Source organism: Lissotriton vulgaris, chromosome 2_1 (assembly GCF_964263255.1).
Source record: "Lissotriton vulgaris chromosome 2_1, aLisVul1.2, whole genome shotgun sequence".
In the NCBI taxonomy this organism is placed as follows: Eukaryota; Metazoa; Chordata; class Amphibia; order Caudata; family Salamandridae; genus Lissotriton; species Lissotriton vulgaris.
Window position 1 is genome coordinate 2,024,491,030 of NC_141687.1, and position 24,052 is coordinate 2,024,515,081.

At 46.5% G+C, this 24,052-nt stretch overlaps 1 protein-coding gene across 1 annotated transcript in view; it reads right to left on the reverse strand.

Annotated features, from left to right (window-relative positions):
• LOC147733673 (transient receptor potential cation channel subfamily M member 7-like) overlaps positions 1-24,052 on the reverse strand; it is a 1,613,265-nt gene that overhangs the window by 834,162 nt on the left and 755,051 nt on the right. The window contains exons 15-16 of the mRNA XM_086958251.1: positions 7,466-7,585; positions 5,698-5,978 (exon numbers count right to left, since the gene is read on the reverse strand). Coding sequence (XP_086814377.1) covers positions 5,698-5,978; positions 7,466-7,585 — 401 coding nt within the window. The remainder of the gene's footprint in view (positions 1-5,697; positions 5,979-7,465; positions 7,586-24,052) is intronic.

Here is a 24,052-nt window from a genome sequence, read left to right on the forward strand (position 1 = left end):
TAAAGACTGCCTTTGCCTATGACCACCACTTTCCAATACACCATCATCAACCTGAACGCTTGTTCAATTGTACCAGTACCTACTCTGAATCCTGCCTGGTAGTCAGAAAGGATTTTGTTTTCATCTATCCAATCCAATATTCTGACCAATAGGACCTTGCGGACTACTTTTTGGCTAATGTCTAACAGACTAATAGGTCTATAGTTAGACGGGTCATCTCTAGCGCCTTTTTTAAAAATAGGAACAACCTCCGCCCCTTTCCAAGATAAGGGAATCGGAGCACCCCTGCAGATGGCAGCGAGTAGGCAGTGGATGAACTTTCCCCAATTCGGGATATCTGATCCCAGCAAGTCCCCAGGAATGCCATCCGGCCCAGCCACTTTCTGGGGCATGATGGTACTTATGGCATACTCCACTTCTTTTATTGTAAAATCAAATTTTTCGAAGTGGGTCTCCCAATCTAATTGGATCATAGTTAAGGCCTTTTCCCACCCCTCAACAATATTGGAAGCATCAGTGTTATTAGGGCCATCTTGGCGGGTATATAGCTTTGAAAAATGGTTGACCCACGCCTGACTTGAAATATTGCATGTTATAAGATCACTGTCTGGTCTATTTCTGGCTCTGATTGTATCCCAGAAACATTTTGGGTCTTTTTTAAAGCTGGCCTCTTTAAGAGGGTGCCAGTACTCCTCTTCCCACTCATTTTTTGCATGTGCCAGTGTTCTCTTATGCTCTTTCCTGGCTATCTGAATCAAGGGTTGGGATTTGCCTTTAACGGCCTTTATTAAAAGAGACTTTGCTCGTCTGCATGATGATTTATACCAATCATGCTTTCCCCTGGGTTTACAATGGGGCAAGTTCCTCCCTGCAGAGACCTTTTCCCGGAATACTTCTCCTATAGACTTAACAGCTGCCTCAAAGATGGATGTTGCCTTTTCAGCTGACAAGGCCGAATTGGTAGTATCTAATTCCATTTTTGAGGCCATAAGTATTTCATTTATAGTGGAAAGTTTGGCAGCATCGGTAGAGATTTTATTCCACTTTAGGCGTCTTCCACACGAAGAGACTGTGGTTTTGTGTGTTTGTTTAGATGGGGCTACGAATGCTTTGCTGGACCAAGGTTTGGTTAAAGATAGAGAAAGCAAATTATAGTCGCTTTCCACAGTAGGTAGAACTTCCATATCCTGTACCAATCCCCAGAGTTTTAAATCCAACAGAATATAGTCAATCCTTGAGGTATGATTAACTCTGTTGAATGTAGGAGCACCCAGGCGGTCTGAAATTGTGCGACCGTTTGTGGCTCTTAAACCAAACTCTAATGTCAGCGCATTTAGCTGGATTGCACTACGGGTCCATCTTTTTATCGGGGGGATAGTTAATGCTGGAACACCCCATCTGCTGATACATCCTCACCTAAATCTGAAATATCCTCCATAGGGAGTGGCTCATGGGTACAATTAAAATCGCCCGCTACTAAAATGTGGTCCCCTTCAGCATGGTCTCTGAGTTGTACTTCAAGGTTAGATACTACCAATGACGTAGACCCATTTTTCGTGCCTCTAGCATAGACATTGTATAGGACAAGAGATAGGCCCCTACTAGGGTTTTTCAGTAGGATTCCTAATATATCTGGGCTGTTAACCTGCTTAGATGTTATACAGCAGTTAAGGGAAATGCTTACCCAGATAAGGAGACCCCCTGAGGGACGTCCCTTCCCGTTTATAGCTTTTTCAGCAGGCACAAAATGTGTTACAAATCCAACCCGATGGAGCGGTTCAACACTCCAGGTCTCCTGGAACAAACAAATTTTGTGCGCTTCAACTAAGTCGTTCCATTCAGGCAAACCCAGTTTCCTGTGGATACCTGCAAGGTTCCAGCTAAGGATTTTTATTGATCCCTTGTCGGGGTTACCATTGGTGTCGCTGTTGTTTTGGGGTCCCAAGCACTCACTTGACTCTATAGGAGATATTGGCTGGATTTTTCTAGGGACTATCGCGGAGGGAGGATTAGAACACAGGGCTTGCAATACAGTCACCGTGTGCTCCTCCTCCCCCCCGTTTCAAGACCAGGGGTGGGCCACTGGTTCCCTCAAAAGTAAGTCAATCGACCTCGTCAAGGGCGCAGAACCTGTTCCAGTGTGCAAACTGGGATAAAAATGGGTCGATTTCAGGAGGACCTTGCCAAGGAGACTGCCACTGGTGGAAAAACTGCTGGGGAGCTTGTAGATAAGCCCTGTTTGTTGGAAAACTGGATCTCAGGATATGTTGTCTAGATGGCAATGGGTAGAAGTAGGAAAGATGGAGTGGGTGGATTTGGGTGTTTACTCCACTAGTGGGCATATTGCATATGTAATTCACTACCTCTGTATTCCTAAAAGTGATGGTTATAACATCCCCTGCTATTGTTTTAGTGTTTCTGCCTATCCACTCTCCTCTTCTAACTGCAAGTATTTCCCCGGACATATGTGGGGCTAAGGGTCTATTTAGCTGTAGCCATTGGGCGCATTTGTTTCTTAGCTCAACAAAAGTTTCCCTTCTTCCCTCTTTCAATGGTGGTACACCCGTTAACACAACCACAAAGGGTGAAGCTTCAGGTGGCAAGTTGATAGTCTTGAAACGAACCGGTCTTGACTTTGCCTCTTGGTTTTTAGTTTGAGAAGAGGCTAATTTTGTGCATTTGCTAGTATTTTGGACATCCTTAACTACTTGATTGGGGGATTTTCCGGTTCCTATATCCTTCTGGGTCTGCAAAATAGAACCAGCAGTATTAGAGGATGAAACGGCAGCGTCTTTTTTACCAGTTTGGATAGGATGTTGCGTAGCTGTAGCTGTATTTACTGGGAGCAGATTAGGCTGGGTAGAAGCATCTTTTGGAGGTTTGCTGGTGGTTCCACCCAATGACCCCCCTTTAGAGCCCCCTTGACATGGTATGCCCGCTTTTCCCCCAGACTTGTTAGAACCAATCCCTTTGGTGTTTATTAATGATGTCAATCTGTCAATTTTTGACATAAGAGGCTTAATGTGGGCAATAATCGTGTCTTCAAGATCTGCTTTGAGATCAGCTACCATGTTTGCTACCCAACACGGTATACCTGGTGAGGAATTAGGAGTTAGGGTCACTAAGTTGTGATTCCGTGTATTAGCCTTAGTCATTTTCTTTTTCCTATGTACGCTGCTTGTAGTACCTACACTCCCATTTCCTGGCGCTATGTTGCTTGCCATCCCACCATCCCTTGTAGGACTTGAGTCGGGCTGGGTATTTTGTGAGTTCCCTAGTAGCTCAGTAGAAGGCTGGCCACAAGGGAGCTCAGCGAAGGAAGCAGTAACACCAAGACTTAAGTCCAATTCATCAGTAGCATCTAGAGATGGGGCCAGGGGATCAGCTGCTACCTCCTGGGAGTCGTGCACAAGTATTGTCGGCGGTAAAGATAGCCTCCTTTCTGTGTTGGCTATAGCAGAAGATACTACTCCTATAGTCTGTTGTAACATAATGTCAATTGCAGTAAGGGTGTGGACCGGTTGAGCGGTAGGCTCCTTTTGTTTAGTTTTCGATCATAGGGTAGGCATTCTTCCGGTTTTCAAACCCTTCCTCATACTGTGTGAAGTCAAGAATGCAGAGTAACAGTACGAAGTTAAGTCCTGAGGTTGCCCACACAGAATAAAGGGTGAAGTACACAGAGCAAACAATAGATGGTTACCTGGACGATTGTGCGGGTGGAGAAAGAGGGGAGGCCCAGCCCAGCCTCCTCTGGCCGCTGAGGGCCCGCCCTTTGCGTGGGCTTCGCCCGGCGTCCCGCGAGACTGATCTGATGCGCTTTTTATGCGCCGCCTGGCGCTCCCCGGTGACACGGACCCCAGCAAGGGCTTCTGGGGGATGTAGTTCACCCCTCGCCGGTCTCCTCTCGGCGGCCCCGCTCTAGCTGGAATCAGAGCTGACGGGCAGCGGGAGACAGGCGGGCGGGTCCGTGAGAGCAGTCAGGGGTCTGAAAAAGGTCGGTAAGGGTCCGTGATACGCTCAAGGCGAATCAGTACAACAACAGCAAGGGCTACAAAGATTTCCCCTGTCATTTGTGAGCTACTCTGATTATGCCCAAATTATTCTGCCACGGCTCTGCCTCAGTTTTGCAACTGTTAATCAGCAGTGGCAAAATTAATGTAAGGCAATGGTCTAAAAAGAAATTAAGACAATGTGAAAATTCTTGTTCTTGACAGATCCTTGTCCATTCAGTCTGCTGGCTGGTGCATTTGCTGGGTTTTTGTTTCTTTCAGTGTGCCCAACCTGTCTCTTCAGTTCATAACCTAGGGCCATATGTATCATACTTCCGTTTTACGAATTTAAAATAGCGAATCTTAAGGAATCGCTATTTGGAATTCGCAAAACGGTATGTATGTAGGTAATCTAGGAATTTTAGCGATTCCTTAATATTCTTTATTTGCGAATTCGCAAATAATGAATACTTCCCATTCATTTCTATGGGCCAGGAGGCCCATAGAAATGAATGGGAAATTTGCTAATCGCAAATTGTGCGAATTTTCAAGGGTGCAGGGGGTGCCTCAAGAACACCCTGCTGCACCCCTGAAAATGACATGTGTGCGCATATGGCGCACATACATGCCCTAAGGGCATGCATGTGCGTCACATGCCACAATGAAAAATGCCAATTTGTGCTTATTGAAAAGGAATCGCAATTTACCACCAATAAACCACATTCGCAAGAGAAAAAAGCTTCTTACATAGCATTTAAGGAATCGCTAAATTGCGATTACTTAAATGCTATGGCAAAATAAGGAATCGCAAATTTTTGCAATTCCTTATTTTGCTACTTTTTCATACATTGCAAATGTGCAAAAATGGCCGTTTCCGATTCGCAAAGGCCGAAATTCGGCGAATTTCGGCCTTTGCGAATCGAAAATAGCCAGAAACATATGGCCCCTAGGTTCTTGTTCAATCAAAGTTCATCACTTTTTCTTCAGATCATTCAAGTAGCATCCAGTTTTCTTTACATAAAGACTAAAAAAAGATTCTATTTTATCTTCCAGCTGAACCTTGCTCCTCTCTACTTCAGGCAGCCACAGGCTCGACCCTCAGACTATTGTAAATAATTGTATCTCAGTCTTGCTCCTCTAGCCGCTCCAAGACTTCAACATGTTCAGAACTCAGCCCCTCCCCCAACATCTTTTGTTATGGCTTCCTTCTTGTTTCCATGTTAGCACTATTCTTAGGTAATTATACCTGCTATCAATCTCTAAAAGATTTGTCTAGAAAAACCTCAGTATTTGCAAACAGATCCTAACAATCATATTTCAATTAGTAAGATTCTTCCTTAATATCATATCTACGTTTCTTCTCTGATTCCTTTTTACAAATGTAGCAGGAAGGTCTATCTTTTTCCTAGCTTACAGCTAATGTTTGGAATTATTTTGCTGCAATGTTGAGATCCACCACTAAACATTTGGTATTTAGACAATTGTTAATACCTGGCTGTTCTGGCACTAATCTCTATCTCTTCAGCTGTTTACTTGCTCCAGGGCACCCTAACTGGTATTTACCCACTCAAGAAATCTATTAAGTAAAAAATAATTCAATTAAATCAAAATATCTGCAATGCAATTACATTTTAAGACGTTCTTGATATTGCTCCATTGATAATTTATTACAATATTGCAGTACAGGAAACTCCGATTAAGTTCTTACTTGGAATGCTCTTTCAGCTCTTCTGACGTATCATCGATGACTTCACTCTGTTTTGCTTCTGAGGACATGGCTCGATACAGCTTCCTGGCTATGAGTGCCTTGGCCATGAGCTCTTCTCCATGCTGCCAGAAGAGCAGGGCCATCTTCTGCCGCCTCATGAGAACAGCCCACACCAGCAGCTCATTGAAAGGATATGGAAAGGGCTCTGTTTTTGGGTCCCCTGCATCAATCGACTCAACCCTTGCTTTTTGCGATGTAGTTTCTTGGGCTGTGGTATCCTTCTGTTAAAATTAAGCACATGGTAATATTCTGATTCCATGGACTAGCAACGTAAAATATGTGCATCGTCACCCATTCAACCATAATACCTCTGCACTGGATACCATAGCCACCAAGATACCCACCAGTCATGAGCATGGCTACATGTGAGAGAGCTCTGAAAGTGGCATATTCAAGTAATAAAACCGCTTTAAAATATTTCCTAATATTAAGAGAAACTTCAGCTTTTCCCTCACTCCGTGCTCCACAGCCAGTGTGAAAGAATGCTGTCATGCTAACAACCAAAAACAAGCATTGGAAAAGCCAATAGTTCTAAGGTTGGCTCCCAGTCTTCTGGCTTTGGCAATTCTGGCTTTAATTTGTCATGGTTGTTGTGTTCCCATTTTTTTTTCAAGTTCATATTTTCCCCTTCCCTCCCCTACTTTTTTCTCCCACCCCACCTACAATTCCATGTATAATTTACCACCGCACCTGCTTAGAGCAGGTAGTAAATATATGCAGTAAAATCCTATTTAAAGAGGTTTTACAACTAGAAAAATCGGCCCTTCAATGTAACTTCCCATTCCGGTGGGGTTATCATAATTGCATAGAATAGTTGTATAGAATTAGTGAATGTGCATGCGATTTTACCGTAACTCCAGTTCTAAACAGGGACGTGAAGTTCTTAATATCATAATAACAAACTGCTGTCAAAGGGGTACGCGCAGAAAGTTGGGATAACCCAACAATATCTGGAAGGCATACTGTGTGAACTGAACATGTTACACCTCTTCTGCGCATGCATGAGGGACGTGACCTTCTTATGTCACTGTCTGGGATTATGCACTATCACTACATATGCAAATAGCGCTGATGGCGCGAATCTAAAACCAATGCAAGTCTTCATTTCGGCATCAAGGGCCCAATTACAATCGGGGTGCTAAATGTACGTGCATATCATGCACCCGCAAACTTTCGCGATGAGTGAGTCACAAATGCACAGGTGAGCAATAAGCAGTCAATCAAGAGGGGATATGGAATAACAGCCAAGTACCAAATAATATAATGTTCCAGCAGCCGTAAATTGTGGGGGGGTGCAAGAGCTTGTTGCAAGGAGCAGCGCAATCAAGGGACACACACTCACAGGCTTGCTAGTGTGGACCAGAAGTCACAAGCGACTCCGGCCCGTTTATTTAAGCCTTCTGGCCACACCTGGCCAGAAAGTGATACAATGTGTGCATGGGGTTCCGGGTTGGGGGTCCCAGCTCTATGCAGCAGCCAACGACTAGACCGCTACATAAATCACAGGCGCAAATATGAGTTGTTTCATAGAAGCTGTTGGTGCGCGGAACCAGATTTACGGCCCAACTGTGCTCAGGGACTTCTTAGCACGCTCTAATTGGAGATTTTGATGCAGTGGAACAGGTCTGTCTTTGCACTGTCCACTCCTTACTCATATGCACTAACCAGCTGCCTGAACACCGCGTCGCACCAACTCGACTACACCTACCTTTGGCCTGCAGGGCTGCGCCGTCTGGATGAAGTGGTTGTGTCTTTGTTTTTCTTTTTTCACTTCTCTGTCATTGAAGACGTGATCAGCACGGGTTTGAGCAGCTCCGTTTGAAACTTCCTGGCAAGAGAGGGAAAATGAAGAGTTCAGACATTTTTCAGAAAGTGTTTTATTAATACAGAAATGCTTCTCTGCGCATAATGCATACAGAAACAGAAATGTCCTTTGTCATACCTAACAGCCAGGGCTGGTTCTAGGATTTGCATGGCCCTGGCCAAAAAGGGAATATGTGAGGCCCCTCTAATTCACATAAGTGACACAGCTCCTCCTCCCAGCCCCCTAAAAGCACCTCTTCCACAGCTCCTATCGGGCTGAAGGTGGGAGAATTGCTTGTGGGCTGAAAGTGAATACCATGGGGGCGCTAAGGGCTGACAATGGGTATCTTGCCGTGTCTCTGAAAGGTCTCCTTGCAATTGGGACAAGAGAAGTGTTTCCCTCCCCATGGCCTATGGACCCCACCCTGAGAGTCCCGGGGAGGGGGGGGGGCCTCACTGCAAGGAGACAGATTTCTTCCAAATGGATCGCCAGGGAAACAACAGGGCACACCACCGGTGCAGGGCCCGTTGCTGGTGGGATGAATGCAAGGCCATGGGCAGCTGCCCACACTGCCCAAGCCTGGCGCTGGCCCTCTAACAGCCCTGAACAAGTAGGGAGTATAGAGGAGCAAGTCTGTAATGTTAGAAATAGGGATTTCCGTTTGGCTAAGGCTTGCGCCAAAGCCAGGCAGAAACCACCATTCTAAGTAAGGGCAAGGAAAACACAGTCAAAAAGGTCCCAGAAGAACAAGAAAGGATCCTGGGGCAAGGAAGAATCCCCTAGTCATTCCAGACCAGGCAGAGGGGTCCCCAAGAAGTCTTCCAGCAGCGAGGGCATCCAGGGGCTGGGCAGGGCCTAGGAAGGCAAGCCTTTGCCTGGGCCCCAGCAGCAGCACGCCCCTGGTAGATTCTAGACCGGAAACAAGAACATTGAACATGAGGTCACAGCCTCATTTTATACAGAAAATTCCTTTGTCTCTAGGGTGGGGGCAAAACCAGGCGCAGCTGGTTTGGGAGCACTTTTGATGGGCTCAGCCCCTCTCACTATTCACTGGCCAGGCTAGGGTCATTAGACGCACCACAGGGGGCGGAGCCAGCATTGTGTGAGGAAAGCCCAGCCCTATTCAGATCCCAGGTGCAGCTCCTCCATCACATCAGCATGCTAATCTCAACACTCACCACCGGGGCAGACCCATCCTGACTCCTAGAGCCAGGCTCACCTGCCAGCTCCAGCCAATCACATGCCAGACACAAATTACACAAACATGCCAACTTCTAGAAGTGGCACTTCCACACTAGACACAATCACACCGCATACATCATTGCGCAGCATTTAATCACACGAGTCCGCACATACCAAACTCGCACCTGCACTCCCCACACATCAGGATCCACCAGGGACATACACATTCCCCATGCATTCCTATGGGAGGGCAGGCCAATCTCACACACGAACTCAGAGAGCGCACGTACTTTCCACTGCGCCACAGTGCTAAAGTGCGCAAAGACCAGAAATAATTATAATTATTTCAGAGTTCAAATGCAAAAAGTTCAGGGGTGAACCTGCCAGAAGGGCCAAGTCCAACACAACCCCCTTCCAGCCAAAACGCAGGGCAGACCAATCACCACTGTGATGGACTTCCCTGCTTTGGGTGATAGAACACGGACGCGGGCCCGCACTGCAGGGACACTCTCCGGTTCTACGCCCTGTGGTTCCACAAGACAAGCACATACTTTAAAAAAAAAAACAGGCCCAACCAGGCTACCCCACTGGTACTCCTTAGTTGTCCACGGCTAGGACCAGGCCCTAGGCCACCCAGATACCACTGGTCTATGCCCATCCACAGAGTGGGGGGTAGTAACCCCTGTCCTACACTAGCCATTCTCCACTCCCTTTCTCAGTGTAGTTCCAAACTACCACTGATCCTCCAACCTAGGGTCCGCACCCTCAGGCTGACCAGAGGTCACAGACAAGAATGCCCCACCCTACCTCTACTTCTGGGGTTGCGCACTCTCCCAGGAGAAGCACCCTCCAGAACACAACTCTGCCACCAGTTCGGGGACGTTACTCCCATAGCAGCAGTGACGCGGTCAGACCATGCCATAGAGGCGTAGTGAGGCGTTTGCACAGTGCGGTGCCTACAGAACACCAGGGTGGTCAATGACGGCGAGGTCACAGCTTCCTGAACTGGTCTGCCATCTGGGATCCAGATTCACCAGATGCACAGGGGTCAGACTTCCTCTAACCCCCTTCCAGAGTTCTGCACCCTCTGTACCCCTAGAAGACAAACCGGCCAGGACATTGGCTACAGTCGCCCTGCCATCCAGGACAGGCAAACACCTGAACCTGGCTCCCCAACCTAGGGACGTTACCCTTTGGTCAGATGCCTAGCACACCAGGACTTCTACAAGTTGAAAATAAAGTCTAACACTTTCTCTCCTCCTTCAGCAGAAAGGAAACCACTGCAGGCCAATACCCCAGGTCAGGGACAGTACTCCTCCATACAGCTTACCTGTTTCCTTCTCTTCAGGCAGAAGTTCCTTCTTGTAACTTCAGGACACTACTTACAGTTGCCCTTACGTCCAGATCTGGAAACACCGGCTACTGGCTCCCCAACCAAGGGACGTACCCTTTGGTCAGATGCCTGGCGCACCAGGACTTCCTTGAGGGTGACACATAACTATTGTGTCGTGTAGCAAGTCTGCCTGTCACTCAGGACAGAAGTGTCATCACCATGGTCACTCTCCGGCGAAACATCCCTTCTGGCTGGCCTCTGACCCACTGGTTCTTCCACTGGGGAGCCTATCCCCCTCACACCCCACCTTCTGGACTTCTGCACCCTCCCAACTGGAGCGGTACTGCCAGACACCAGGACTAATGGAGCTCTGCTTACTGAGACTCCATTTCCTTCAGACACTGGGAGATCCCCCTCAAAGGACGCTCCATACGGACATTCTAAGCTCCCTCACCTGGTGTTCCCCAAAAAAACACCCAGACTACGGAGACCGGGCTTGTGCTCCTCTGAGCCACTTCCACCACCGGGCTGGAAGACCAGAACTTTCCCTAGGGTCACTCCCCAACAAATAACACAATGGCATAGGGGCAGGTCAAAACTCCCTTGAGCTTCAAGCCCACCCCTGAAATCCAACACACACCATTTATTCAGCAAGCTCCCCATCCCAGAGAAATCACACTCACTTGTCTAGTGCCACACACCATTCATCCACACACAACCCCCCCCTCGGACTGGTAAGGCAGTTTCTACCACCCCTGATTTCTCAACCTGAGCACACATGACACAGGTACCAAACTCTGGGAGTGGGGCGGGGAACAAATGTACTGGACACCATTACGCTGCCACCACTGGATCCCACCCTCTGTTGAATCCAGAAAATTAAAACTGCACTTAGGGGATAGAAAAACACCCAGAGCTAGTGACACCTTTAACTCACAGCGCACAAGAAACACATTTCCAAAGAAATGACCTTCAGAACAATTTAGAAAAAATAATGCCCCAAAATGTGACTATCTAAAATGCAGAGTTTTGTAGTGAGGCTAGTTATCGCTGTGGTACTGCGCAAGTCCATTTCCCACCGCTGGCCAACAATGTTAGAAATGGGGATTTCTGGTTGGCTAAGGCTTGCGCCAAAGCCATGCAGAAAACACCATTCTAAGTCAGGGCAAGGAAATCGCAGTCAAAAAGGTCCCAGAAGAACAAGAAAGGATCCTGGGGCGAGGAAGAATCCCCTAGTCATTCCAGACCAGGCAGAGGGGTCCCCAAGAAGTCTTCCAGCAGCCAGGGCATCCAGGGGCTGGGCAGGGCCCAGGGAGCCAAGCCTCCCCGTGGGCCCGAGCAGCAGCACGCCCCTGGTAGATTCTAGTCAGGAAACAAGAACATTGAACATGAGGTCACAGCCTCATTTTATACAGAAAATCCCTTTGTCTGTAGGGTGGGGGCAAAACCAGGCGCAGCTGGTTTGGGAGCACTCTTGATGGTCTCAGCCCCTCTCACTATTCACTGGCCAGGCTAGGGTCATTAGACGCACCACAGGGGGCGGAGCCAGCATTGTGTGGGGAAAGTCCAGCCCTGTTCAGGTCCCAGGTGCAGCCCCTCCCTCACACCAGCATGCTAATCTCAACACTCACCACCGGGGTAGACCCATCCTGACTCCTAGAGCCAGGCTCACCAGCCAGCTCCAGCCAATCACACGCCAGACACAAATTACACAAACATGCCAACTTCTAGAAGTGGCACTTCCACACTAGACACAATCACGCCGCATACATCATTGCGCAGCATTTAATCACACGAGTCCGCACATACCAAACTCGCACCTGCACTCCCCGACGCATCAGGAACTACCAGGGACACACACATTCCCTATGCATTCCTACGGGAGGGCAGGCCAATCTCACACACGCACGCAGAGAGCGCACACACTTTCCACTGCGCCACAGTGCTAAAGTGCGCAAAGACCAGAAATCATTATAATTATTTCAGAGTTCAAACGCAAAAAGTTCTGGGGTGAACCTGCCAGAAAGGCCAAGTCTAACGTAAGAATTAAAAGACTATCCATATAAAGGTCAAAATAAGTAATGGAGACCAGTGGAGCTCATCTCAGGTAAAGTACAAAACATATTTGTCAGGGTTCAATTGTTATTCGTAGCTCACATATTTATAAAATGAAGCTGAGGGACAGAAATGAGGAAAATTTCACAATATATCTACATTGGTAATCGAGCGAGGCGATGTGGGAAGGTTTTCAAAAGTGTATATTCGTGTTAAACAATAGCATACAACATAGGGAAACAAATCTGAAATTGCTGTGTCTTGGGAAATGTTCCTCTCTGAAGGGCCATCCCAAAGTTTATAGGGTTTCAACTCTGAGCACTTTACCACTGCTGACCAGTGCTAAAGTGCAGGTGATTCTCCTCTAAACATGGTAACATTGGTGTACACACAATTGACATATTTAGTTTACTAGTAAGTCCCTTGTAAAGTGGTATACCATGTACACAGGGCCTGTAACCTAAATGCTACTAGTGGCCTGAAGCACTGATTGTGCCACCCACACAAGTAGCCTTTCAAACATGTCTCTGGCCTGCCATTGCAGGGCCTATGTGTGCAGTTTACTGCCCCTTCGACTTTCATTTTAAAACCACTTGCCAAGCCTTAAAACTCCCCTTGCCCACACAGGGGACTAAGATGACCGCCTGTGCTTGAAGCTCCGGCGGCCGGCCATGCCTAAAGCCAGATATCATCATGATTAGCTTGATTAATTAACAAAGAAAACTCATCAGCAGTGTGGCTGCTCTCACCCGCTGAATCAAGGCTTCGGGCTGTGTGGCGTGCGCGATAGCTGTGGGGTGCTGCCAGCCCTGCGATTGTGGCCTTTTAAAGGGACCGAGTTGGGAACAGGGCCTTCCGGTCTCGGTGCGGTGGATGTGAGGGGGCGGCCCAATCGGTTCCGCTGCTTGAGCTGGTGTAGTGCTGGGTCAGGCTTGGTGCTCGGGCCCCCTCCTCCCTTTGCGGACTTCAGTACCAGGCGGGTTCTGTCTGATGTTGCACAGCTTCTATTGAGCTGGAGACCTGTGTGAAGTGTCCTGTGGCTCAGATACCCATTTGAGGCGACTCACTGCATAGCTGGCAAGGAGGATGTGCTCAACCTCGTACCTGCGCCTCTCATATAATCAGTAGAAGACCACTGCTGCTGCCTCCTTGGGATCCACAAAGGCTGTTCCACTGCGGGGTGCGGATCGATCTCCCCCAAGGTTTCCCAGGTAAACTAGTGCTTACCCTCCTCGGAGTATCCTAAGAGTCCACACAGTGTACCAGGCCTGCCTGGCGACTGGGGATACCACAAAACACTAAGAGATCCTGGTGGCCTGGGGGGCCGGCGGCTCGCTCTCTCTGGCTGGGGCACGTTTGGATTCACCTTGCAGGCTGTCCTCACAGATCTGCTGCACACTCTAGGTACGGCATAGGGGCTGGTCTGCTGGCTGATCGCACACTGTGGGAGCACACTGCCTTGGACCAGGAGCGCAGCCCTCACTAGCATCGCGTCAACGTTGGACTTGGCAGATGGGTCGCTTTGGGACTTACCGATTCCGCCACACCGGACGGCCTAACCTCGGCGGGGCCTATCTCGCTGTGCTTGTTCCCAGAGAGTGCTACTACCACTTTATACCTGTCTTAGTTGTGCAATTCTCTACTCTAGGACATGGGACTCAAAGATCCTAAACAACGGACTCTGCCTTTCGAGAATGTCACTGATAACGCATCCGAGGAGCTTGCGGACATGACGGAGGGAGCCCCGGGAGCCGAAGATGCGGAGGACCCGCCGTCTCTCACAGCTGCAATGCTTAAGGAAATGAGAGCTGGATTTAAAGCCCTGGATGGCAGATTCGACACACTGAATGAGAGACTGGCTGATATGAGCTCCAAGGTTCAGGCGCATGACAGTTGCTTGGATGTGGCTGAGGCACAGATTTCAGATTTTGAAGATGGTGCGGCCCACTTGCAGAAACGGCTGGTCAGAGTGGAGCGAATTTTGAAGGAGGTCGCGATCAAGATCGAGGTCTTGGAGGCGCGCAGTCGGCACAACAATGTGAGCATCCTTGGCGTACCGGAAACTGCCAATACAGGTCATATGGACTTTTTGGTGGAACAATTGCTATCTGAACTGTTTAGCAGAGAGAACTTTACATAAGGATTTGTGGTGGAGCGAGCTTACAGGTCACTGGGCCCCCGCCCCAACCCCGGCCTGCCGCCGCGACCCATTATTGCGAGGATCATGAACTTTAGAGATAGAGACACGGCGCTACGTGCCGCTCATGAACGTGGCGAAATTCAGTAGCAGGGGAACAAGCTCGCATTCTTTCCGCACTTCATGATCGTGGTCCAAGATGCTCGCCGCAAATTCAACGGAGTAAAGGCCACTTTACGAAATCTGGGGTTGCGGTACGGAATGCTATATCCGGCCAGACTCAAAGTGGATGTGGGCGGCAGATCACGCATATTTGGCACTCCGAATGAAGCGCAGGAATTTTGCCATAACTACAAAAAGGATAACAATGTAGCCGCGGCAGTTGAGCGAGTCGTATCTCCTCCCCATAGCGGTTCCGAAACCAGTATGGAACTCTTCTCTAACACTGGAACTGGATGATGCTTCTTTGAGCTTTGAGTTTTCTGTACTGTTCTGTATTCTACTTTTGATTTTCTACTATTTGCTAGTGTTTTACATTTGAATATCCGGCCGACGTGGCATTGCTGCGTCTCATGGTGTATACCTGCTCCTGTTTTTGTATGAACTAAGATTAAGGCGTTTGTGTGCTGTTCCCGCATTTACAGATAGATTTCATTGGCACCGTCAGGTGGTCCGTGGGGCATGGTTTTGCCTCACTAGGGAAAGGGTGAGGCTGGATGGTGGGTGGTGGGGGGATACTTGCAGTTTGTTTACCGGTTGCTTGGTATTGGTACACAGGTCATTGTTTTATGGCATTTGTTTAACTTGTACGATTTCATGATTAATGTTTTAATCCTAGAATGGCACAGTTCGGTAATGTGCCTGGTCCTTCCAGGCTGTCACTTATGTCATAGAATGTCAGGGGTTAAACAGCAACAGTAAAAGGCGCCAGGTGCTCAATTACATATTGCAAAAATAACAGTTGATGGACAGAATGCAGAACAATGTCATACATTCACCCCAGTACAGAGATCTGGGCCTAAATCCATCGTTTTTTGCTCACCATGCCATTCCAGTTTGAACCCAGCCATATGCAAATCAGTCTTGACCCTGTGCCCCATGGGAACAGTCCAGTCCGAACTGCCATCCCAGGTCTTCCCTGGACTGGAAACAAGCATCCTAGGACCGGTTTCGGGCTTTCAGTCGTCTTCAGCCAGGATAGCTTGATTCCAGTGGCATGGAGAGCACAGGGCTCACATCTGAGCATACCCGTCCCACTCGGGGTGACAAATGCAAAAACAACAGTTGATGGACAGAATGCAGAACAATGTCATACATTCACCCCAGTACTCACTAAGCCACTGGAGTCAAACTATCCTGGCTGAAGACGGCTGATAGCCAGAAACCGGTCCTACGATGCTTGATTCCGGTCCAGGAAAGACATGGCTTGGCAGTTCGGGCTGGACTGTTCCCATGAGGCACAGGGACAAGACTGATTTACATATGGCCATATCTGAACTGGGGTGGCTTGGTGAGCAAAATAACGATGGATTAAACCCAGATCTGTGACTGGGGGTGAATGTTTTGCCATTGTGCAACATTCCGTCCATCATCTTGTGTGTTTTGCAATTACATATGGAGTCACAACATTGATATAGCCTGCTTGCAGGAGACCCATTTGTCCAAATCTGACACTCCAACAATGGCTGCGAGCTGGGGAGCCCGTAGATATTTTTCCAGTTATAGTAGATATGCTAGAGGGGTCCCATTCTCCCTGAGCAGAGTGATAGATGATGGTGAAGGCCGTTTATTGATTGTTACAGGCACACTAATGGGCCATTTTGTTGCAATAATAGGTATCCATGGTCCGAATGTCGACTCCCCAGAGTTTTTCCTTTCGCTACAAATACACTTATCAGCACTAAATCCCTGTTTGCTCAATTTAGGGGGGGGGGTGATTTTAATTTATTATTAGATCTCACTAGAGACAGTACCGCCACCTCACCAGACACTAAACACTGCGGTTGCCTTGCATTACAGGATGTTTGACGGCAATTCTCACTGGTTGACTTAGAGTGCACACACCACTTGGCCGCCACTGCATATACGCACTACTCTGGATTTCATGACACCTGGACTAGAATTGACTACTGGTTGGTATCTCCGGGCATTTCTGGCTGCCACGGACCACCGTTTCATATCACTCTCCTGTGGTACTGCAGCTTGATGTCCCGCATCTAGGTGGTTTTGAGAGGCAATGGAGATTTCCCAGGGAAGGGGTGCTACAAGATCAGGTGTTTCTTGAAGAGGTGAGGGTTGCCATAGAAGACTATTTTGACATCAATACAGTGTCGGTGGATACATGGGCAGTGCTATGGGAGGGTTTTAAAGCGTATATTCGGGAGGTCTGTATTGCTTAAAACACGGGCGTCCTGAAGGACCTGCGTAATACTTTATCTCGCATTGAGAAGGAAATAGCTGCCTTTGATTCGAAATTGCTTAAGCACGCCTCAGCTGAGGGGGAGACTCCGCGTTTGGCTTTGATGGTAGAATTCCGCGACGCTGTAGAGAGGGAACTATTATTTCTGGGTAGGCACCACATGGCACAGAGGTATGGAGAAGGCGAGTGTCCTTGCAAAATATTAGCACACATCCTCCGCCCCCCTTACAGTAAAGCTTATATAACCGAAATAAGAGGTCCAGATGTCCAGTTGGTGTATTCCACTCCGGAGATTTGCGACACATTCCTGTCCCACTTTAAGACCCTATACACCTCTAGGATTAGTAGTGATCTCCGCGCTCAGGAAGATTATCTCGCTAAAATTGCGCTAGTCTAGCTACAGAAATACATGCAGGATTTTCTTGCTGTTCCCATATCCCAGGAAAGTATTGTGGAGGCCATTGAGGTGCTCCGGGGTTCGTCTGCGCCTGGTCTAGATGGGTTCTCCGCTGATTTTTACAAAGCATACAAAGATATCTTGGTTCCACGTTTGATAGAAGTTTATGTGGAAGCGCTGAAGAAGGGTATTCTCCCACCCACCTTTAGAGAAGCGATCATCATTTTGCTCCCAAAACCGGCTAAAGATCCTTCGCTGTGTGGCTCGTATAGGCCCCTTCCACTATTGAACCTGGATTATAAAATATTGGCCAAGGAGATCGGAATCCGTCTTTCTTTATTAATGGAATATATTATCTCTCCGGCCCAGTCTGGGTTTGTCCCCCATGGCTCCACTTCACTAAATCTACGGACCTTGTTTGTAGTAATTCATCGGAGAGACCCCAAGATTCCAGCAGCTGCGGTATTGCTAGACGCCGAAAAGGCCTTTGATTCCTTAGAATGGCCTTTTTTTTATTTTGGTGATTCGTCGCATGGGAATGCCCGAGGGTTTTGTTTCCACCACCGCCCTTTTGTACACTAGGCCCTCTCCAGACTGCGTCTTAACAGAAAGATATCCCAACCTTTTCGCTTGTCTCGCAGTATAACATAGGGCTGCTTCTTGTCCCCTTTATTATTTATTCTAGCAATGGACCCTCTGATCAGACACTTTCAGAAGCGTCACTTACACCGCAGTCTGCAGTTTAAAACTGGTCCTTGGTTGGTGTCCCTTTATGCAGATTATAGGAAATACTAGTGAGCAACCCAATAAACCTTTGGGGGCTTGGGTAAAACGTAATAAGAATGGATAATGTAGCCTCCAAAGGAGTTTGTTGATAAGAGTGAGTTAGTGATTTGTAACTAATATGCAGGTAACTTAATTAACCTGAGTGAATTTAATTCATTAACAGTTGAATAAACAGGTATATATTTAGGACTAACTAAACAAAACAAGACTTGACATTGAAACAATACAATTTGAGACAAAGACTCTTGAGCATGTGTATAGGCAAAAAATAGATGTTATCAAAATTCAGTCATCAAGGGAAAAATACAATACAGAAAAATATGTAGAACAGGAATACAGGATGGAAATCAGAAAGTAAATCAAAATCACTGTAAAGCCTGTAGAACACCTATCCAAAAGGATGTAGACAATTTTCTTTGGATAAGGTTGGGAGTCGACGTTTCGGTCTTTATGGGTAACTCTCTAAGACCATCATCAGGACGAAGGTAAATTAATATTGTAACTCCCTATTAAAATAGAATAAAACAATTTCACTATGACATGAAAATTAAATTCGGCATTCAAAGTTGCGCTATACACATGAATACAACAAAAATAGACAATGGACCTCAAACATAACTTTAAGTCCTACACTGAACTAGATACATGATGACAACAACATTTACACAATATTTACAATGTAGACAAAGCATATGGTGCTGTACAGTTTAAATACATAGAGCAGTTACTTACAGTGCATTGACTCGTCGTGAGATTAGACTAGAGACTAGTTGAAGCCAGATATTGGGATATCTAAGTTGTTCACGAAGTGAGAGTGAGTTAACGCTAGTCGGGTGTGTCCCGCTCGCTATGTATGGCCTCAGATTCAACAATATTGACTCTATTGGTGTCAGTGAACAAGGGTACTAATTAGAAACCTATACTGATCGTTTTAGTATGATATACACAAAAATAGATACCTTAAAACGAAAAAGACTCTCTTCCTATGTTGGGAAGATCTAGTGCATTAAGCCAGGGAAGGTATTTATCTGTAAAATTGGATGAAGAATAATTAATATCTGCATTTCTATCATTATCTGAGGTGATTTAAAATTGAGATGGTGATATTGTTACCTCTGTAGCCTCAAGGGCACACGCAATTGAGAAAATATGTTCTTATTGAAACGTCCCGCCTCGCAGGGTTTTGGAGAATTTCAACGTCGTCACAAATCGACGATCTATAGGGGTCAAAATGGATTTGAATTTTAAGATCGCTGTCTGGATGTAAGTATAAGTCCAAAAGCTATAACATTTAAACAGGGAACATTTACCTGTTCTAGTATCGAGGGGGGATGAGTAAGACGAAATTGCCTCTTGGATAAATTCAAGGAAACGCTCGGGAAGGAATAATCTGTGGATCGAGAATGGGCAAGAGATTACAACCCAATCTGAGGCCATACATAGTGAGCGGGACACACCCGACTAGCGTTAACTCACTCTCACTTCGTGAACAACTTAGATATCCCAATATCTGGCTTCAACTAGTCTCTAGTCTAATCTCACGACGAGTCAATGCACTGTAAATAACTGCTCTATGTATTTAAACTGTACAGCACCATATGCTTTGTCTACATTGTAAATATTGTGTAAATGTTGTTGTCATCATGTATCTAGTTCAGTGTAGGACTTAAAGTTATGTTTGAGGTCCATTGTCTATTTTTGTTGTATTCATGTGTATAGCGCAACTTTGAATGCCGAATTTAATTTTCATGTCATAGTGAAATTGTTTTATTCTATTTTAATAGGGAGTTACAATATTAATTTACCTTCGTCCTGATGATGGTCTTAGAGAGTTACCCATAAAGACCGAAACGTCGACTCCCAACCTTATCCAAAGAAAATTGTCTACATCCTTTTGGATAGGTGTTCTACAGGCTTTACAGTGATTTTGATTTACTTTCTGATTTCCATCCTGTATTCCTGTTCTACATATTTTTCTGTATTGTATTTTTCCCTTGATGACTGAATTTTGATAAAATCTATTTTTTGCCTATACACATGCTCAAGAGTCTTTGTCTCAAATTGTATTGTTTCAATGTCAAGTCTTGTTTTGTTTAGTTAGTCCTAAATATATACCTGTTTATTCAACTGTTAATGAATTAAATTCACTCAGGTTAATTAAGTTACCTGCATATTAGTTACAAATCACTAACTCACTCTTATCAACAAACTCCTTTGGAGGCTACATTACCCATTCTTATCCCCTTTATGCAGATGACACTATTTCATATGTGAGATACCCACAACTTAACCTTGAGCCAATTATCAGGGAGATCTTACGGTTCGGCCGGTTTTCAGGGCTTGGTATTAACTGGCACAAGTCCGTGATTTTCCCGCTAACACGCAGCACTACCCCTTGGGACTTTAAGTATCCACTTGAATGGTGTCATGACACGCTCAAATATCTTGGTGTCCACATACACATGGGCCTTGACACTATCATCAGGTTAAATTATGGCCGGGCGGTTAGCTCATTGAAATCACAAATAGAGCGATGGCTTCGCCTCCCATTGTCGATGGCGGGTAGAGTCGCCATTATTAAAATGATAGTCCTTCCGAGGTTTTCATATTTTTTTAATAGCATTACCATCCCCTTACTCAGTCATTCTTCTCGCAACTGAAACAACACCTTATAAGATTGGTATGGGGTGGTAAGAGACCACAGGTAAGCTGGCAGACTCTGACTCTCTCTTACGAGAGGGGTGGCTATGGTGTCCCTGATATGTATTTATATTAATTAATGGCACAGTTCAGTTATTCCTTTTCTTGGTACCACCCGGACGCCCGGTTCCCTTACTTGCGACCTGAGGCAGATTTGGTGCTCCCACAGAAGTTATCCACTGTTCTACCCAAAGGGGCCCCGAGGGACCAACTAGATATCCACACAATTTCTACCACTAGCTGGGCGTGGGTGAAGTTACTGAGATTTTTAGGTCTGGACCTATTGTATTCATGGGCTCTACCGCTCCCTAACCCCTCATGGCTCCCCATCACGGGCGAAACATTAGTACAAGGCACACTGAATAAGTTTGGGGTCCAAAAGTTGAGTGATCTATTCCAAAAGATCATGTCTTCTCGATGACCGAGGATCTTCGGTTTCAAGACCGCTCCTTCATGGAAGCCTTCGTACTGCAGTGTACGCATTCTATACTAAGAGCCACTTGTCCCACATTTCCCATTGCGCCCGAACCAGCTGCTCCATTAACGTTAGTTATTGAGAGTGAAACGGGCGCTCATTTGGTATCGAAAATGTACAAGGTATGCGTCTCTGCTTATCTGATGTTAAAACTCGCCCGGCATCGGAACAGGACTTAGGCCGGCCCATTACGGAGGACCAATAGGAACAGTGTTGCAGAGTCACAAAGGAGGTGTCCCTTAACAGCAGGAACAAACTTCTGCATTTTAAATTCCTGCGTAGAATGTACCACACACCTGCCTGGTCGCACAGGATAGACCCATCTAGGCTACACCATTGTTGGAAATGCTTTGCCCCTCATGCAGATTTTGCACATTTGACCTGGACTTGTTCCAGACTACAACTGTATTGGGAGCAGGTGCATGCCACACTGGGAGACATGATCTCCCTGTCTTTGATCCCCACCCCAGAAATTACTCTCCTGGGCTACATGGTTAACTTCCCCAAGAAAGTGAGGAGGTTTGCGGCGCTTGGCTAAACGAGAGATAGCATTAATGTGGGGCAAGAAACAGGGATCCACACCACAGGCTTGGCTTCAAAAGCCTAGCGTATTGGAATGTGAATTGTGAAATTTACGCATCTCTGATGCCCAGTTCCTCACGTCCTGAAGACATCGGAGGCCCTTATAGGGCATATATAGCTGAGAAAAACAGAGACTGATACGCAGGTGGAGAGTGGCCTTGTTCCGGAGGGGTTGGGCTGAGTAAACAGTACGAGGGAAGGATACTCCTGTTGATGTTGTACGCTGTATTCATATTTATGTGCCACACAGTCCACTGGGACGCTTCCGGATCAGGGATTATGAATCTGGGGTTCTGTCTGTAGAAGGGAAGATGCTCAAAATTGTTGACCCCGAGACATGTGAGCTGGCTTTTAGTGATTTTGTATTGCTCTGACATCTAGACTATTTCTGCTGATGCCATATGTTCGGACATGTACATCACAGTATATCATTGTTGTATAATGGAAAGCCTAACAATGTACCGCTATTGTACTAATTTCCTGATCATTGTGTATCAAATACACAGTAAATGCAAAACATCCTCTTTTTGGTCACTGCAAAGTCTACAGTTTGTAGTGGTTTCCGAGCATGTCCATAGGGAGAGATGTTCTTTTGCTGGTATAACTCCCATCCTCAACTGCAAGAAGGCTTACTTCACAGCCCTTGAAAACCCTGTTCCCAGGTATGCTTGCGGTAGAGACCTGGTATAGTTCTGGATGACAAACCACCCATGGGCCCTTCTGGTAGGTGTCGACAGAGAACTCCTCAGTATTCTGATAGCTCTTCCTTGGCAGGAAGGCATGGGGGCTACACACCTGAATTAGGCAGTGTCCTGTTTCCCACACAAAGAGCTAATTACCCCCAAGTGATAATCTGGTGCCAGGGCTCAGATGAAATAGAGACCTGTGTGGCTTCAAGTGCCTGCTTTAAAGTTACTGCTCTAGAAGAACAAATTTTCTGCTTTGCTGTGCTGCCCTGCTGCCTGCTGAGATCTGACCTGCTGAGGACAAGGACTGGACTCTCACTTGCACCCAGGGTGACTTTGAGGGCTTGCTGGCTTGCCACCTGTTCTGAAAACTCAGGGCTATCACAGACTTCCTTTTACCCTATAACAGCATCTTGACTGTGCCATCAGTGAGTACTGCCCTGCCAGGTGATGCCAATCCAGTGCTGGGCCCTTGAAGGGTGACATTTGCTATCCAGAACCAGCAAAATCGATGAAGTGATGACTTTGCGCAGATTGGAACTGACGCATTAGCCTTTGACGCAGGAGCCGATTGACAACATCACTTTGATGGACTGTGCGGCTTGACGACGACAGACAGGGCAGCTCAATGATGACGGAGTGCCTGCATTGTAAAGGGGTTCATCTCCTGCATAGATCGGAACCAACACATCAAGTATTTAACGTCAACAATTACTCCCTGCAAGGAACTTTAGCAGTACCTGCGTGGGACCTGCAGCCAGTCTGCCTCCATCGCCGTCAGCCTGAACATTGGATTTACCCCTAGCCTGCGCGACCTCAAGGAACCCATACTCTGTATTTAACTTTAAGCACTAGATTTTGATTTAATCTAAATTCATAACTCCACTTCTAATTATTAGATTTTTGTTGTTTTGGTCTTGTTTTACTCATACAAAATATATTCTATATTTCTGTGTGGAGTATTTTTGTGGGGTATTTATTGTGTTACTCTGTGTGTATGTGTGTGTGTGTTGCACAAATACTTTACACATTCCCTCTCTAGATAAGCCTGACTGCTCTGTGCCAAGCTACCAGAGGGTGAGAAAAAGGTTATCTCTCAGTGAGGCTGTAGCTTATCCTGCTTAGACAGGCTGCATATCTCTGCCAATCAGAAACACCAATTCTAACATTGTGTAAATAGCGCATTACCTGTCTGAAATGAAGAAATCCGCAGGTAGGTTCTTTTTGATAGTAAACTGTCCTTCGAAGGCCAAATTAAACCAAATAACCTCTTCTTTTTTCTCTTAAAATTGCTCAGGCAAGTTCTCCCCTTCATACCAAGGGAACTACAGAAATTGGTGTCCGCTCTAATGGTCTCCAAACTTGACTACCTTAATACACTTTTCACTAACATTCAGAAAAGATTTTTAAACAAGCTACAGATGTTACAGAACACCACCGCAGCCCGGCTGCTTTGAGGACTACCAAAACACAAAACTGTGACAAGCTCCTGTACAGCTCCACTGGCTTCCTGTTAAGAAGCACATAGACTTCAAGGCACTGAATTGCCTTCAAGTCCTTGAATAACTTAGGCCCTAAATATCTTAAGTGTCAGTTTCAGCGCTATGCCCCTATTATGCCCCTTCGATCTGCGTCAGCCTACAGTATTTATTTATTATTTATTTATTTTGAGATTTATAGAGCGCCTGGTGACCTGAGGGCATCCCCGCGCTATAAGAATGTAAAATCCAGGACAGGCG